General features: G+C 39.9%; 1 protein-coding gene across 3 annotated transcripts in view; it reads left to right on the top strand.

Annotated features, from left to right (window-relative positions):
* Positions 1-14,435, top strand: part of rin (ras GTPase-activating protein-binding protein 2) — a 145,901-nt gene that overhangs the window by 97,156 nt on the left and 34,310 nt on the right. For all 3 annotated transcript variants that reach the window (XM_067154732.2, XM_067154733.2, XM_067154734.2), the window contains exons 8-9: positions 6,727-6,916; positions 9,786-9,901. In XM_067154732.2, the coding sequence (XP_067010833.1) occupies positions 6,727-6,916; positions 9,786-9,901 (306 nt within the window). The remainder of the gene's footprint in view (positions 1-6,726; positions 6,917-9,785; positions 9,902-14,435) is intronic.

Here is a 14,435-nt window from a genome sequence, read left to right as displayed (position 1 = left end):
TTCAATACTTGGAAGAAAGAAATGCAGTAATCACATTCCTATTTAAATGGGACCGGTTTGGACCTTAGTCCAGGTCATCATCAGCCGTAAAAACATGTACAATGTTTATGAATATTGGAGGTCAGTTTCACACTCTAATAGGCACAAAGACACGACACCACATTCTGTCATGCACAAAGTCACAACACTATCAACTAATATACGAAGATCTAAAATAACTTGAAGTCTCAGACGAATAGATTTGTAGTAGAAAGCCGTAACTCGGGCCATTATAGGTATATATTTGGAGAGAAGTAAGTTTAAAACGTGATAAAAGCTGTCCAATTCAAACGATCGTTTTACTCGCCAACGTACTAAATAATAATAATTTTATGTTCTGACGTACTTTAAACGATTTTCGGAGACGCCAAACAAAACATACGCTCTGCTGGGGTATGCGTTAATAAAAAAAGAGACAACGAAGTACAAAATTAAACATTATTATAATAAAACTCATTACCGCCACACCTGTAGATATCCATAAATGTGGTATTTTTTCCTGTTATTTTTTTTCTTTTCCCCTTCAAACTTTTGGCGCTATCAGGGCGATAATATACTTAACCTGAACAACGTGGTCTGTCTTATCTCATGGACAGCTGTTTACGCAAATCCTGATGTGATAAATGTAGAGAACAAGCATGAAATATACTCAAAAATAAGGCTCTGTGTTTCAACAGCCGCAGTTATCAAAATAATGTTTCCAGTTACTATGTATTACATTCGGAAGTACAACTTGTAACATACGCTAGTTAGTTATCAGCTGATGGTTTGGTATGCCTTCTACAGTACGGCTTTATTTGGAAGGAGTGGCTTCTGCTACATATACACCAATTGGGAATATCAGAGACCATCTGGGAACACTGTTTAGACTCTATAGTCGGAAACGAAATTATTTTTAAAAGGTTCAAAAAGAAGGGACCTCGCATGCTCTTGATTGCAGTGCATGGCTCGAAGAGAATGAACAATGAAGCAAGGCTGACGCGACTGATGAGAGATAGCGGTGAAGATGTCACTTAGAATTGCGACACGCCGGTAAGCAAGGCAGGGAAGTTGGTGGCGCAAAGCAATAATTCAAATGAAAGCAGTGATCAGGGTTACTGTGTGGTAGGTATACTGCTGAAGTGACAGACAAATGACTGGCTATTAAGTCCTTTTGTATCAATATTTAATTATATGAAAACATGATACCCTTATCCGTTTCTTCTACGGGATCGAGTATGAAGTGAGACGAATCTTCATAGCGAGTTTTTACGGCCGTATGCCCTTCCTGACATCAACCTCACCAGAGGAATTAATGAGATGTATCGAATGACGTGATATGAGTAACTAAAACAGACTTTTATACGTACCGTAGGCCTAAAATTCGTGTTCACAGATTTTTTGTCTTTTTACGTTTAGAAACAATGCATTCCGACGAAAATAGCCAGTATAACTTAAATACATTCTAAGTTTGTTAAATAATAGTATAGAATGTTTACACGTACAATTTATAGCTCTTTATAACCTAGAAGTCATGTGTTCGCTGCACAAAATTTTGAGGTTATCGCATATTGCACCCCCCTTTATTATTTTTGGCTGTAAAAGTGGGAGTAAAAGGCGGTCTAATACGCGAGTAAATACGGTATTTACAGGGTATAGTCGTACTTAGCACTTAATAAAAGATAAATAAATTATATTAAATATAATAATTGTATATTTTACAAGAGCTAGATTATGTGTAGAATGTTGTTCATATGACAAGGGTTAAAACCTGATTTCCTAATGAAATAAAATATCTGTTGGCTTGCTGGGAAGGGCTTCATTATTTTATCATAAATAAAATAGGAAGAAAGTGAAAATATAATGGTTAGTTAAATTATCATTTTGTTACATAACATTTCTTTTCATTAATTTGGCATAAATGGACATTCTTGATGAAATATACATGTTTCTTCAATCTTTAATATCAAAATTGAGTCCAAGAATCTTCAACCATTATTGAAAATGAAAACCTACAACCTGTTTTCCAGTCATTGACCGGGTCAGGGATGTAATGAATGAAACAGATATAGGCTGTTAGTACGATGGGGTCGCCACTCCCAAAGTGATTTATTAATGACTGATAGATGCAATGAAATGAGAATGGAGAGTGTTGCTGGAATGAAAGGTGACAGGGAAAACCGGAGTACCCGGAGAAAAACCTGTCCCGCCTCCGCTTTGTCCAGCACAAATCTCACATGGAGTGACCGGGATTTGAACCACGGTATCCAGTGGTGAGAGGCCGACACGCTGCCATCTGAGCCACGGAGGCTCTTTAACCATTATTAACTTCATTTAATTCCACTCATGTTTAATTCATATATCCGTATCTCTCATTATACCATTGTATGCACGGAAGGAAGTTTGCAGTGCTGCAATGTGGTGTGAGAGTTCATCTATCCTCTTCGTGAGCTGGCTCTCCTCACTAACTGGTGGTGTGCTTACGGTGTGAACAGTGACCGGAAGGGAAAAACAGGTGAAACCTCAAGAATTTTGTCGGCCAGGACGGCAACCTTATCTAGCGGCATCTCGCTCTTTGTTTGTAAAATGGCCTGTACTTGTGACAGCAGGCGCTGTATCCATAACTGTCTTAGGAGGTTGTCTTATACTTGTGTGCTGCCTGCGAGAGACCTAAGGTGTCATAAGAATTGGGATGGCTTTCAGGTCACCGAGCTGCTCCTCCTCCATGAGCAGTTGACGAACACGTTGCTCTTCCAGTAGGGAATGACACTGAATGAGTTCGGTACACAAATACACATATGCACTTTGCACGGAGGGCTGATAATATCTTCAACTTGTCTGGCCAAAAAACAGGTAATTTAACTCAAACACGATTCAGTACAGTACTAACCTGTGAGGGTGGTGATTGTGGGATTTGCTGTTGAAGTTGCATTTGTAGCAGGCGATTTTGCTCGTGTAACTGCTATAATTGTTGTTGTAATTGCTCCATAGCGAAGGCGGTCACTAGCTTGTGAAAAGCACTGACTTTAGAAAACTGTGTCACACGATATCAGTCACGTCCGGGTCACCAAATGTGGGGATCACTGCACTTATTGACTTGCCAGCTACAGTAAACACAACATTAAATAAACTGCATTTTTATTCTGCACGGAACTTTACACTGTTTTTTCTGCAATACCGGCCATAGATAACATTACGTAGTAAGGCACTTGATGTGTTTGTTTACTATCTTTGTCCTAAGTGTTAGCCATGTTGTTATAATTATGCTGCCATGGATATCATAAAGAAGACGGGCAGTCTACATGTTTTCACCCTCGTTGCCTAGTGTGACGAGGTCCAACTTCTGCCCTCTAGGTTCCTGTGGCGGTGGGATGACTTGTTTTCGCCACAAGATTGACTAACACCAATATAAATGGTCCATTTTTGGACATTATAAATTTTCCAGCTCATTCCTGGTTGCCAGTGTTTCTCCCCCGTGTGCTAAGTTGGGCTCATCAGTTGGTACTTAGCACACCCACCAAGACGCATAGCTAGTGCATACCGTGGAGGCCACTGCGTAGGCTACTTGGAGCCACCGGCAGTGCCAATGCACCGTGAGAGACTTTGTCTCCTCACCAAAAATTGATGCCTGCTTTGCCATCCGATGATATAAATTTACTCATTCGGGAGAAATATTTCAGGTTCCCTATGGGAATAATCATCTATAAGCTTGATTGTCGCATAGTGTCATGCACAAGCGGTGTCTGGATTAGCATGGAATCTCATGCAAGCACTCTATTCCGCACAATGTCACTGACTAGAATGGCACTCTACAGCAACCAAGTGGTAAGCCCCGGTGTTTCACGATTATGGAACGAGCAGTAGAACACTGAAATAGTTCAGTTTTGCAGGTAATGTTTACCTGTCTGATATTGTTAATGCCCTGAGGGGAATAAATTGAAATTTTATCATAATCATATTTTATGTAGTGTTCTCCGCCTGACTATTCATTCCTGCTGCCTGGCTGACGAAAATTTCTGGGGAGAATACTGATTACAGATATTTGTATCGCTGCTGTTACAGGAAAACTGTGAAACTGCAATATTTTGACTTATTTCTATCCAGTACAAAAACACAGTTCATCAACACAACCAATTACTGCAAGTGTTCCAACAACAGGGTGTTATTAGCCATTCAGATTGCACATCGTACGCATTGATAAGGACCTATCATGATCAGAATTTTCACATATTGTTAATTTATAACTTGTATTACCACTCTGTCCTTCATTTCTCATGATTGCCAATAAATTCTGCACACACTAAAAATACGACACACTGTCAACCCGTTTACATAGTCCACCATGCTATGGATATAATTGCAATTCTTTCTGAAAGATGTACCGGTATTTTGTGTAATTTACTGAGTCTGCAGCCATTAGTGTAATTTTACTAGTTTCCTTGCATATACTGCAGTCCAACTGATTTTAAATATCACTATGACTATTTTGAAAATTAAATGCTTCCATTGAGCACGGTATTTCTCCCCGCCCAAATCTCTCAATACAGTGGAACCTTGGATTGCGAGCATAATTTGTTCCGGCAACATGCTTGTAAACCAAAGTGCTCGTATATCAAAGCAAGTTTTCCCATAAACAATAGAAACACGGATGGTTTGTCCACAACACAAGAAAAATTTATTCGCATACCATTTCTGAAACAGAATATAACGTAAAAGAAATTAATGTGAACTTTTCCTTTAATAGAATCATTGTTGATGTGAGGGAGGCAAGAGATGACATGAAAAGAGTGTAGCACAAATTTCACTAACGGAATCACTGCTATCCTTTGGCTCACTGGAATTGTTTTCTTTTCGTGCAACTTTAAGGAGGAACCTGCCCAATGACTGTTGCTTTTGCCTCTCTTTGAGGATTTCACGAAGATGTGACATTGCATTGTCATTAAACTGATTCATCACTCGCACTGCTACAGCCTTATTCAAGTGGTTATTTTCTACAAAATTTTGCACTGTTTCTCACATTTTTCACTTCTCCCAATTCTTAGTTAAAGTGAGAGATTCCATTGACTTTTCCTCCTCTTCCCCGCACGAGACCTCCTCCATAACGTCCTCCTGTTGTTCGCGATACAGGTCCATCAGTTCGTTGGCAGTCAGTTCATGGCTATGTTCTTTCACGTCATTCACCTCCAGCCCCAGAGTCGTCCCTAAGGACACAAATTTATCGACAATCGGCGGCTCATTGTCAACAACAATCCCCTCAAAGCCAAGTCCAAGACCACAGTCAGGCCACAGCTTTCCCCAAGCGGAAGTGAGAGTTCTCTTGGCGACTCCATTTCAGGTTTTATCAATGATCTTCAGGCAGTTCACGATGGGGAAATTATTTCTCTCAAACTCTCGGAGGGTAAGGTTTGTCCCTTTGGTCACTTCGAAGCATCGCTGAAATAGTGCTTTGGTGTATAGCTTCTTGAAGTTTGAAATGACTTGCTGATCCATAGGCTGGAGAAGTGGACTAGTGTTGGGAGGAAGCAACTTAACCTTAACGAACTTGATTTCCTCACGTAAGACGTCCTCAAGGCCTGGAGGATGAGCAGGAGCATTGTCCATAACCAGCAAGATTTTTGAGCGGCAGATTATTTTCTGAAAATTATTTCTTCACTACAGGACCAAAGATCTTGTTCATCCATTCAACAAACGAACAGGGAAGGAGAAACCGTAGGCACGTGATGCTCGTATTGCGGAACCTCACTCGCTTATCAAGTTACAATTTATTTAAAATGTTTGCTCATCTTGCAAAACATTCGTAGACCAAGTTACTCGCATTCCGAGGTTTCACTGTATTTGGGCCAAGGAATAGTCTCAGATAACCTGTTGTTTACTGTTGATAAACTTAACCATATGCTGCATTCCCTTCATCAGTGAAGTTAAATCAAAGAATTTGTTCCTGAAGCATGTATCAGTGAATAAATAGTTTTCAATCATTAAATATATATTGACAAGATGGACCTAATATAAACTATTTTAAATAGTTTCTTTAATAGATGCAGATAACCTAAGTGTCGACTGAACTTCTCATACTGAATTTCTTTGGAATGCACTAAACATTTTGCCACTAATTCAGTGTCCATAAACAGGAAATATTCTCTCCAGACCTGAAGGAACATTGTCAGGAGTCGAAGGTCTGTCTGTGGAAGCCATGACTCGGCGGACTGTTTTGTTTGTGCACTCTCAACACACTATCAGCCACAGCTCTCTGCTCTGACTTATTTTAAATTTTTTAAAAAATTTATAAGTGGAATCATTCTCTGATGTTGCATGATCACTGGCTGGTTGGAATTTTTTTTAATATAGAAGAAATTATTTCCAGGTTTGTAGACCGTAGTCAAATTCAAGGGGCCAGTTTGGAATGCTGGACTCTTGTTTCCACTGAAACATTGGGAACTGCCCACCCAGTTCAACTACGGCCAACAATATTACCTTAACTTGAGATAAATATATCTACACTGTATAATTGTAGAACGATTTTTCACCATCTTCTAATATGTCCCGGAAAGGAGATGAACATTAGAACATACTTGTTTGTCTGTTCAATATTAGTTTTGTTTACTATTTTTTTATTGTCCTTTTTATGTCATTATGCACGGGACACTTGGGTTGCACAGCAGCTTTTGGTGCAAAGTCTAGGTAATACCATTGTAATATGTTTGATTGCAGCCTCCCATGAATCAGAGACCAATGGAATCCCGAGATTCAATGCAAATGTCCAATGCGCCCAGCGGAGCACCTGGAGGCATGGGCCAGGGTCAGCGGGGAGCCCGGCGAGGCGGAGGTAGTATCCGGGGCATGGGAGGCACCAGGCCGGACCGTGGAGGGCCAGCGAGGGGCAGCTTCACGGAAGAGAGTGGTAAGAGTACCATTTAGGGATGATGAACTAGGTAATTATAATTACTATATACGGTACTCGTGTCTCATCGGGTTTGTAGCAGTTCCATGAAGATTTTGGAGAAGAGAGTTTATTATAAATCATTTTTGGTATAATCTTTGAACTTATTCTGTGATTAATTTTGAAAGGCAGTAAGATTAATGACGGTTATGGCATGACTAAGAACAGAGATGTCACATTCATCATGAATTTTGAGCTATATTGTAGAGTCGCTGAAGTATACAGATATTCTTCTCACCACGGCCGCTGTAGTCAATGCTGACAACCACAGTTTGTGTATCTTCTCTGCTACGTTCCCTGAACGGGCTGTGATGTTCAGTAATGATTTGTAAGACTACATCTTGTCCTGTACAGCAGAGGATCTACTACTACTTGTGGAGACCTGAACGTTCACGTTGGAAGTGCCCCTCATGGGTGTAGACTGCCATAGGAAAAAAGGATATGGCTTGAGGAACGATGATGGTTGGTGAATCCTTGATTTTGCAGAAGCAACCAGTCTGCTCATTAACAACATGTGTCAAGAACTGACCCAGTCATTTGATCACCTGTAGTGGCAATATCAGCAGCCAGATTAACTTAGTTCTTGTGCAGAAGCAAGATTTCCCTACCTTGATAAATGCAAAAGGTATTGGTCCCTCAACACAAGCTGCTGTTTGTTGACATGAAAATCACCTTATCACTTGTACAGTGTACATACTAAATGCAACAAAAATTCCTAGCACCCTCAGGTATCACCATGGCCCCACACAAAATTTCACTCCTTGCGTTGTTTGATAGTACTCACTGTGGACAACAGGCTTTGCCACAACTTGTTTACTAACACTTAATGCTACAATCCCAAGGCAGTCATTCTTGTGAGTGAAATATTTTTATGTTGTTATACCAGTTATAAAAATTAAGCCATTTTCTTCACAAACTCGGGAGGATATTGACGATAGTCCTTCAGTCTGAGATGCAGAAATTTTACGAATAAATTGATGGTTTTTTTGTGAACATGTATTTCTATTAACTATTTCCTATTCCTGTTTACTCCTTGCCAAGTGCTCATTGGTAATTTTGCTATGTTGGCAATTTAGAAAATGCAAATATGCTCATGTTTAGCCTAAATTTATTGGTTTAAGTGTCAGGTTTCAGCAAAGAGAAATGGGTATAGGTGCAGGGAATCGATGTGTCCTATTGATAATGTAAGCATAGACATGGTGTGAAGAAGGAAACCACAGAAAACCATTAACGGGTTTCCTGACAGTAGGGCTCAAACCCACTGTCTCCAAATCCCAAGCTTGCGAATTATCTACCCCAGTACACCGAAGCGCATGGCTAAACTGGTTGGACAAATACATACTGCTAATGAAAGGAGATAGGAGCAATAAAAGTAAAACAAAAAACTATAATTTGGAAACCAAGCACACCAGGATTTGCTGCGAGGCCATAGTGGTACGCTAGCATAGCGAAGCCAACAGCTCAGCAGTACTTTGAACGTCCGTGGCCTTGTGGAAATGTCAGTCGGCGATACAATGTACCGCTCCAGCTGCCAACGTGCTGATAACCTGCTTGCAGTTAAAACGGAAGTGTGCCCAATGTCCCGACCACACTTCGTAATCTTTCTACTTTAGTTTTATGCCGCGCATTCATTTTCCATGAGCTTTGCTCTATTACTACACCGCACTTCTCCAATGTCTACAACTAGAAGTCCCGTTGCCAATGGTTCTGGCTTTAATGGTCGCATTTCTGCTCATCTGTATTTCAGTAACATCAGGAAATTCATGTCTATGGCATTATTTGAACTGTTCTATGCAAATCAACTGTATTCCACAAATAGTTGTCTGGTTCATAATCTTTTTCTTTCAGTTAAAAGCCATGCCATCACTTGCCACAAATTTCGTTGATTACCACACCGCATCCTTCTGACATCTGCAGCTAAGTCCCACTGCCAACAAAGCTGATGCAACACATTTCTAACGCATTTGTGTTTTGAGCAGAGGAAATGCATTTCAATTTGTTATGGAAGACCAAGAAAAAGATAGATATACCAACTGGGGGAAGATGTGGAGAGCAGAGCACAGAGTTGGGAATTTATGAACAACAAAACGTTTCTGGACAGATAGCATTGGAAAGTCCTTGTTTAAAACCACCCTATCCGGCATGCTAGAAAGGTTCAGCGATGATTTAAATCCAAGTTTAATGAAAATGTTAATTTTTTAGTTCTATTTATGTGTAAAATAGAATTACGCAGGACTGAGTTACTTACAAACCGGTCTCAATTGTGTAACTAGCATTATTTACCTTCCGCAGACAGCCAACTTCACGCTGCAACGGATTTGACCGAAAATGAATGTTTCTGCCGATTAGTGTTGGCAGTTTTACTGCGCAGCTGTTCCAAGATATTCACTTCTGCACTAATAGTTTGGAATAGTCGAACAATTAAGCGATATATTGCAAAGTTTTTTTTGTCACTACAGTACTTGCATAAACTTCGTAATGATGCTTGTGTGACTACAATTTTTTATTTAGTAGAACATGTTAGTGTTGCCCCCTTTTAATGGTACTCCTTATTTTGATTTTTATGCCTGATTTGCATCCTGGGTACTTGAAATGTCACACCCATTCAGTGATGTTTCCATCAGAGACAGTTGGAGTAAATGCTTACAAAAAGGTGGGGATATATGCTTTGAAATCCCTTGAACAGTCAGTCGTGTCACCAAATATTTCTTAAAGTACAGTAATGTTGTCCTGCAAGTCGGTGCATGTTTTCACGTGCAAGCAAATATGATATAATTTTAGGTAGAAATATGGCATGAATGGCTAAAATACTATCTTTTTGTGTGCGCAGCTAATGGAGATGGAGATCGCAGACGCTCTGGGCCAAACATGATGCAGCAGTACTCTGACACTCAACAGCTGTTCATGGGCAACCTGCCTCACTCTGCAACGGAGGAGGACCTTAGGGTATGGATGAAGCCTGATCATTTTCTTGAAAATTATATTAACCCATTGTTTGGTTAGTGTCTCTGACAGAGGAAACATACAATTACTTGTTTATTTAGGTAGGTATTCACCCTATCTAAGAGAGCCAAAATTTTATGAATGCATAGAATTCTTGATGTTCAATATCGTAATTATGTTCAAGGCTTGTTGGTTCGCTAAACAAATGTGTTGTGTATTCATGAACTATAGTACAAATCACGTAAAGGTGGTCACTAAAAAGCAAATGTGGCTCATCACTGCTGCCAACCTGACTATATATTTGAATCATCAAACATAACCATAACAAACTTTTTTTTTTCTTTTGCTTTACGTTGTACCAACACAGATAGGTCTTATGGCGACGATGGGGTAGGAAAGGGCTAGGCGTGGGAAAGGAGTGGCTGTGGCCTTAATTAAGGTACAGCCCAGCATTTACCTGGTGTGAAAATGGGAAACCATCTTCAGGGCTGCCGACAGTGGGGTTCGTACCTACTATCTTCCGGATGCAAGTTCACAGCCGCGCGTTCCTAGCCACACGGCCAACTCGCCCAGTATAATAACAAACTAAACTTAATGTGTGTATGTTGGGTAATCAGCCCGAAGGCTGGTTGGATCTTCAACAGGTCCACAATTAGCTGTCATAGATGGCCTAGGTGTCACTGAAGAGTCATACTAGGGAAATGAGGAGTGAGGTAGTTTCCCATTGCTCTCCTCACCAAGCCAGAAGTTGCTATTGCATATCAATCTGCCAAACCCACAGAAATGCCTGCACCAACCAACCTTACGAGCGACAATAATATTTTCTCAAACATACTTTTCTGGTTCAGATATGTCGATGACACTCTGGTTGTTCTAGATGACAGAACGGTAAATACAGCTATCACCCTCAGCAATTTAAACAGTATAGATTCTAATATAAAATTTACATTGGAGTCTTGAGTCCGATAACTCAATACATTTTTTAGACCTTACAATTAAGAGACTGCCTTCCTCACTAGAATATAATATGTACAGAAAACCAACACAAACAGCGACAACTATCAGAAGAGACTCCACACACCCATACACACGTAAGTGCGCCACTTACTACAGTATGGTAGACCGAGCATTAAATATACCGTTATCTAAGGAAAATCTAAAGAAAGAACTGAATACCATATGTGCCATCGCCAAATATAATGGATATCATTCCTCATTCATAGAACGCATTATCAACAAATGTAAACACAGACTAAAGTCAACATTAACCAAAGAAAGACCTAACCCCGCCCAATACGCCACCTTCACTTTCAATGAAAATATACACAGTGTAACTAACATCTTCAAGAAACATAATATTAAAATTTCGTACAGAACAAACTGTAGAAATAGTGCACAATTCCAAGTCAATAAACAAATCCGACATTCACGCAAAGTCAGGTGTTTATCGTTTCAAATGTAATAACTGTTTGTCCTCATACATCGGACAGACCGGAAGAAGTTTCAAAGTTAGATACCTAGAACACGTCAATGCCATTAAGTATAATAGGTTTTCTGCAATAGGCCAACACATACATGACTCAAAGCATACTTTCACTACCATAGAACAAGACCTAGAAATTATCAAGAACATAAACAAAGGCCCTTTAATCGATGTTGCGGAAAACTGTTTTATTCATTTAGACCAATTTTTTAATCTAAATCTAAACCTCAATGAAATTTCAGAAAAACATAATATTCTTTTCGACTTCCTAATCGAAGTCTTTAGAGGCATCAAATCCACGAAGAAGAAATCGATCTTTTACGCTCTGCACAACACTCGCCTATGTCGCACACTACCATCACTCCATCCTCCTGACCTGCCTTAAACTCCGCCTTCCCATCCCTTCCACTCCCCTCTCTCCTTCCCCCCCGTCTCCTTTTCCTGCCCCTCCCACCTCTCCTCCACTCACACTCAACTCGCATCCATCTCACTCGTCCACAACCCTTCTCACAACACACAACCAGCACGCTGAACAAGGTGAGTCCCATATTCCATCACTTCGGCCGCGAACCCATCTTTAGCTATTCATTTCATTAACTTAGCTTTTCTTCCTTTTAAGCTTCATCACCTATGTTGAGCTGAGACGACCTCAAAATTCAACCTTATTCAACCACTCGTCAGGCGTACTGGCCGTAAACAAATATTTGGTGGTCTTGCCAACCACACACAACACTGGACCTGGACTTATATATCTCCATTGTAACAACAGAAGAGTGGACAATTTTACCGCATCGTTTTATTATTATACTAAGACTTTTACTCTTATTCATCAGACCAATTTTATTGTCCAATACCTACCTATCTCATTAGACTATAACGCCTCTGTGTGTTATATTATGCCATCATATTTTACTCATTATTCATCTATCTCTTAATGTAAAAACTGTCAATCATTTGCAATTCGCAATGCATGTATCATGTATACAATTTTTTGTTATGGATCCTGCCCACTTTGTGATTTCTAGCTGATGATGACGCCATTAAGCGTCGAAACCAGTACTAGTAATAATAAATAACATGTTGAGAACACCTTGTACAACACACTTTGTATTGAATAGGTTGAACCTTCTTCAATTCTAATTGTGGTTTTGTTTTTAAAAGTAATAAACTTCATTGTTAGGTTCCGTATTGAGTTGAGACTATGCTTAAAGTAAATACAGTGAAACCTCGATTCTCCATTTTTGGAGGGACCTGGGGGGGAAAACGTACGATACGGGAAATCGGAAAATCCGGGAACGAATTAAAACCGTCAACAGTTTGACTGTACTTCACAGTAATTAAATATATATATCATTTTATTTGTACAAAAACGCCTGCATTAAATACATTAGTTTAAAAACTTTATATTTTAAATTCAGTTTTACCGAGAAACTTCGTCACTTTCCCGTGAAAACGTCTTTCAGGCCAACAACTTTCATCAGTCAAGCTCATTGAAAAATATTCTACTAAATAAGTTATCAGAATTATATTGATATCTAAGAAATTTAAAACCACATCTGAGACTCCAGTTTCACTATTGCTGCAAGGACAGTGTATCGGAGTTATTATGCCGATCGGGAAAACATCATAATACAGTCACTTAAAACGTCTACGGTAGCTACCTCTTTTTTTTTTCACCTTGAATAAATCTATCTGGAACAGGTACAGTTATTTACAGTAATCGTTATCTGACTACAGTCTCATGTAAATTAGAAGACTTTGTTTTAATAACCTAAAAAAGAACTATGTAACTTATTTATCAGTAAAGGTTTTCGTGCTGTATTACGAACTTACGGCGCGAAATTTAACTTCGAGTTCACCCATGTTTTCCTCGGTACTTTCCATTAATGGTTTTTTTTTTTTTTTTTTTTTTTTTAAACCGATAAACAGGCGAAAAATGTGGCTTGCATGATAGGCATAATTACTGGTGCAGTTCACATGAACCTACCTGTGGTATAATAGTTAGGAAAGATAGCTGAAAACACGTAAATAAGCATAGGTTGTAACACGTCCAGTCACATAATCAAGTAAGCTAATCACAACGCACAAATACAAAAATGATACGAAAATACATTAAATCCCAGAAGATGTAATGAAACACTCTCGCACTCACAAAAATAGTGTCACATCGCACACATATAGGTTACGCACTGCACACACAACACTTAAATTGTCATTTCTTCAGTCGCAGAATACAGTAGTCACTTCGTAGTGAAAAAGTCTTTAATCGTGAGTTGTTTTTTGTTTTGTCGTGCCTTAACACGGTACAGTGCTCCCTCAATATTTAAAACATTCTGTAGTTCGCTGCTGTCTGTGTCATACGCAGTAATATAGTCGCCAATTTTGTCAAAGGCGGCTAATGCTTCTGCAAACGTTGGCAGGGGTTCAATTTCATCTTCGTCTTCCCCCTCGCTCGCGATCTCGTGCACGGCGCTTGCACTGGCTGTGGCAGTAGCATCATCACACTAGGGTTGGGCAGACCGGAACATTCACTTGTTCCGCAACATTAGGAACTTGAGGCGGAGTGTTTCGGTACAGAGTGCCGAGACACGGGACACAGGACACAGGACTGTAACTGCGTCCTAGAGAGAACTTCGAGAGGCAACAGGACATGCTCCGCTTCAGCTGGAATGTGCCTGAACCGAACGTGCTGTACCAAGGCCGCACTAGATAGATTAGTTGGCCTTGGCTGTCTGCCTGTCGATACCGGCTGTGTGCCTCCCTGTGTTGGAGTGTCAACATTTTTTCATCCAGTTATACCTTTAATTCCAAAGCGATGACCCGTGTTTTTTGGGGGCTTAAAAGTTTCCTTAAAGTCCAAATTAATTTTTAACATCAATCCCCGAGAAAGTGTTGAGAGAAATTTTCGAGATATTGAAGAAAGTAAATGGAAGTTGAGAGGGAAGGAATTCGAAGTGCAGAGAGCATAAGGCGGGGCGCACATTGGGACGCAGGCGAAGCAGCTAAAGCAGTGCAGCGCAGAGCAGATTTTTGTAATCCACACAAATCATTGCA

The sequence above is a fragment of the Anabrus simplex genome, chromosome 10, assembly GCF_040414725.1.
Source record: "Anabrus simplex isolate iqAnaSimp1 chromosome 10, ASM4041472v1, whole genome shotgun sequence".
Classification (NCBI taxonomy): Eukaryota; Metazoa; Arthropoda; class Insecta; order Orthoptera; family Tettigoniidae; genus Anabrus; species Anabrus simplex.
The sequence above is the reverse complement of the archived record's forward strand: the minus strand, read 5'-3'. Positions and strand labels throughout refer to the sequence as shown.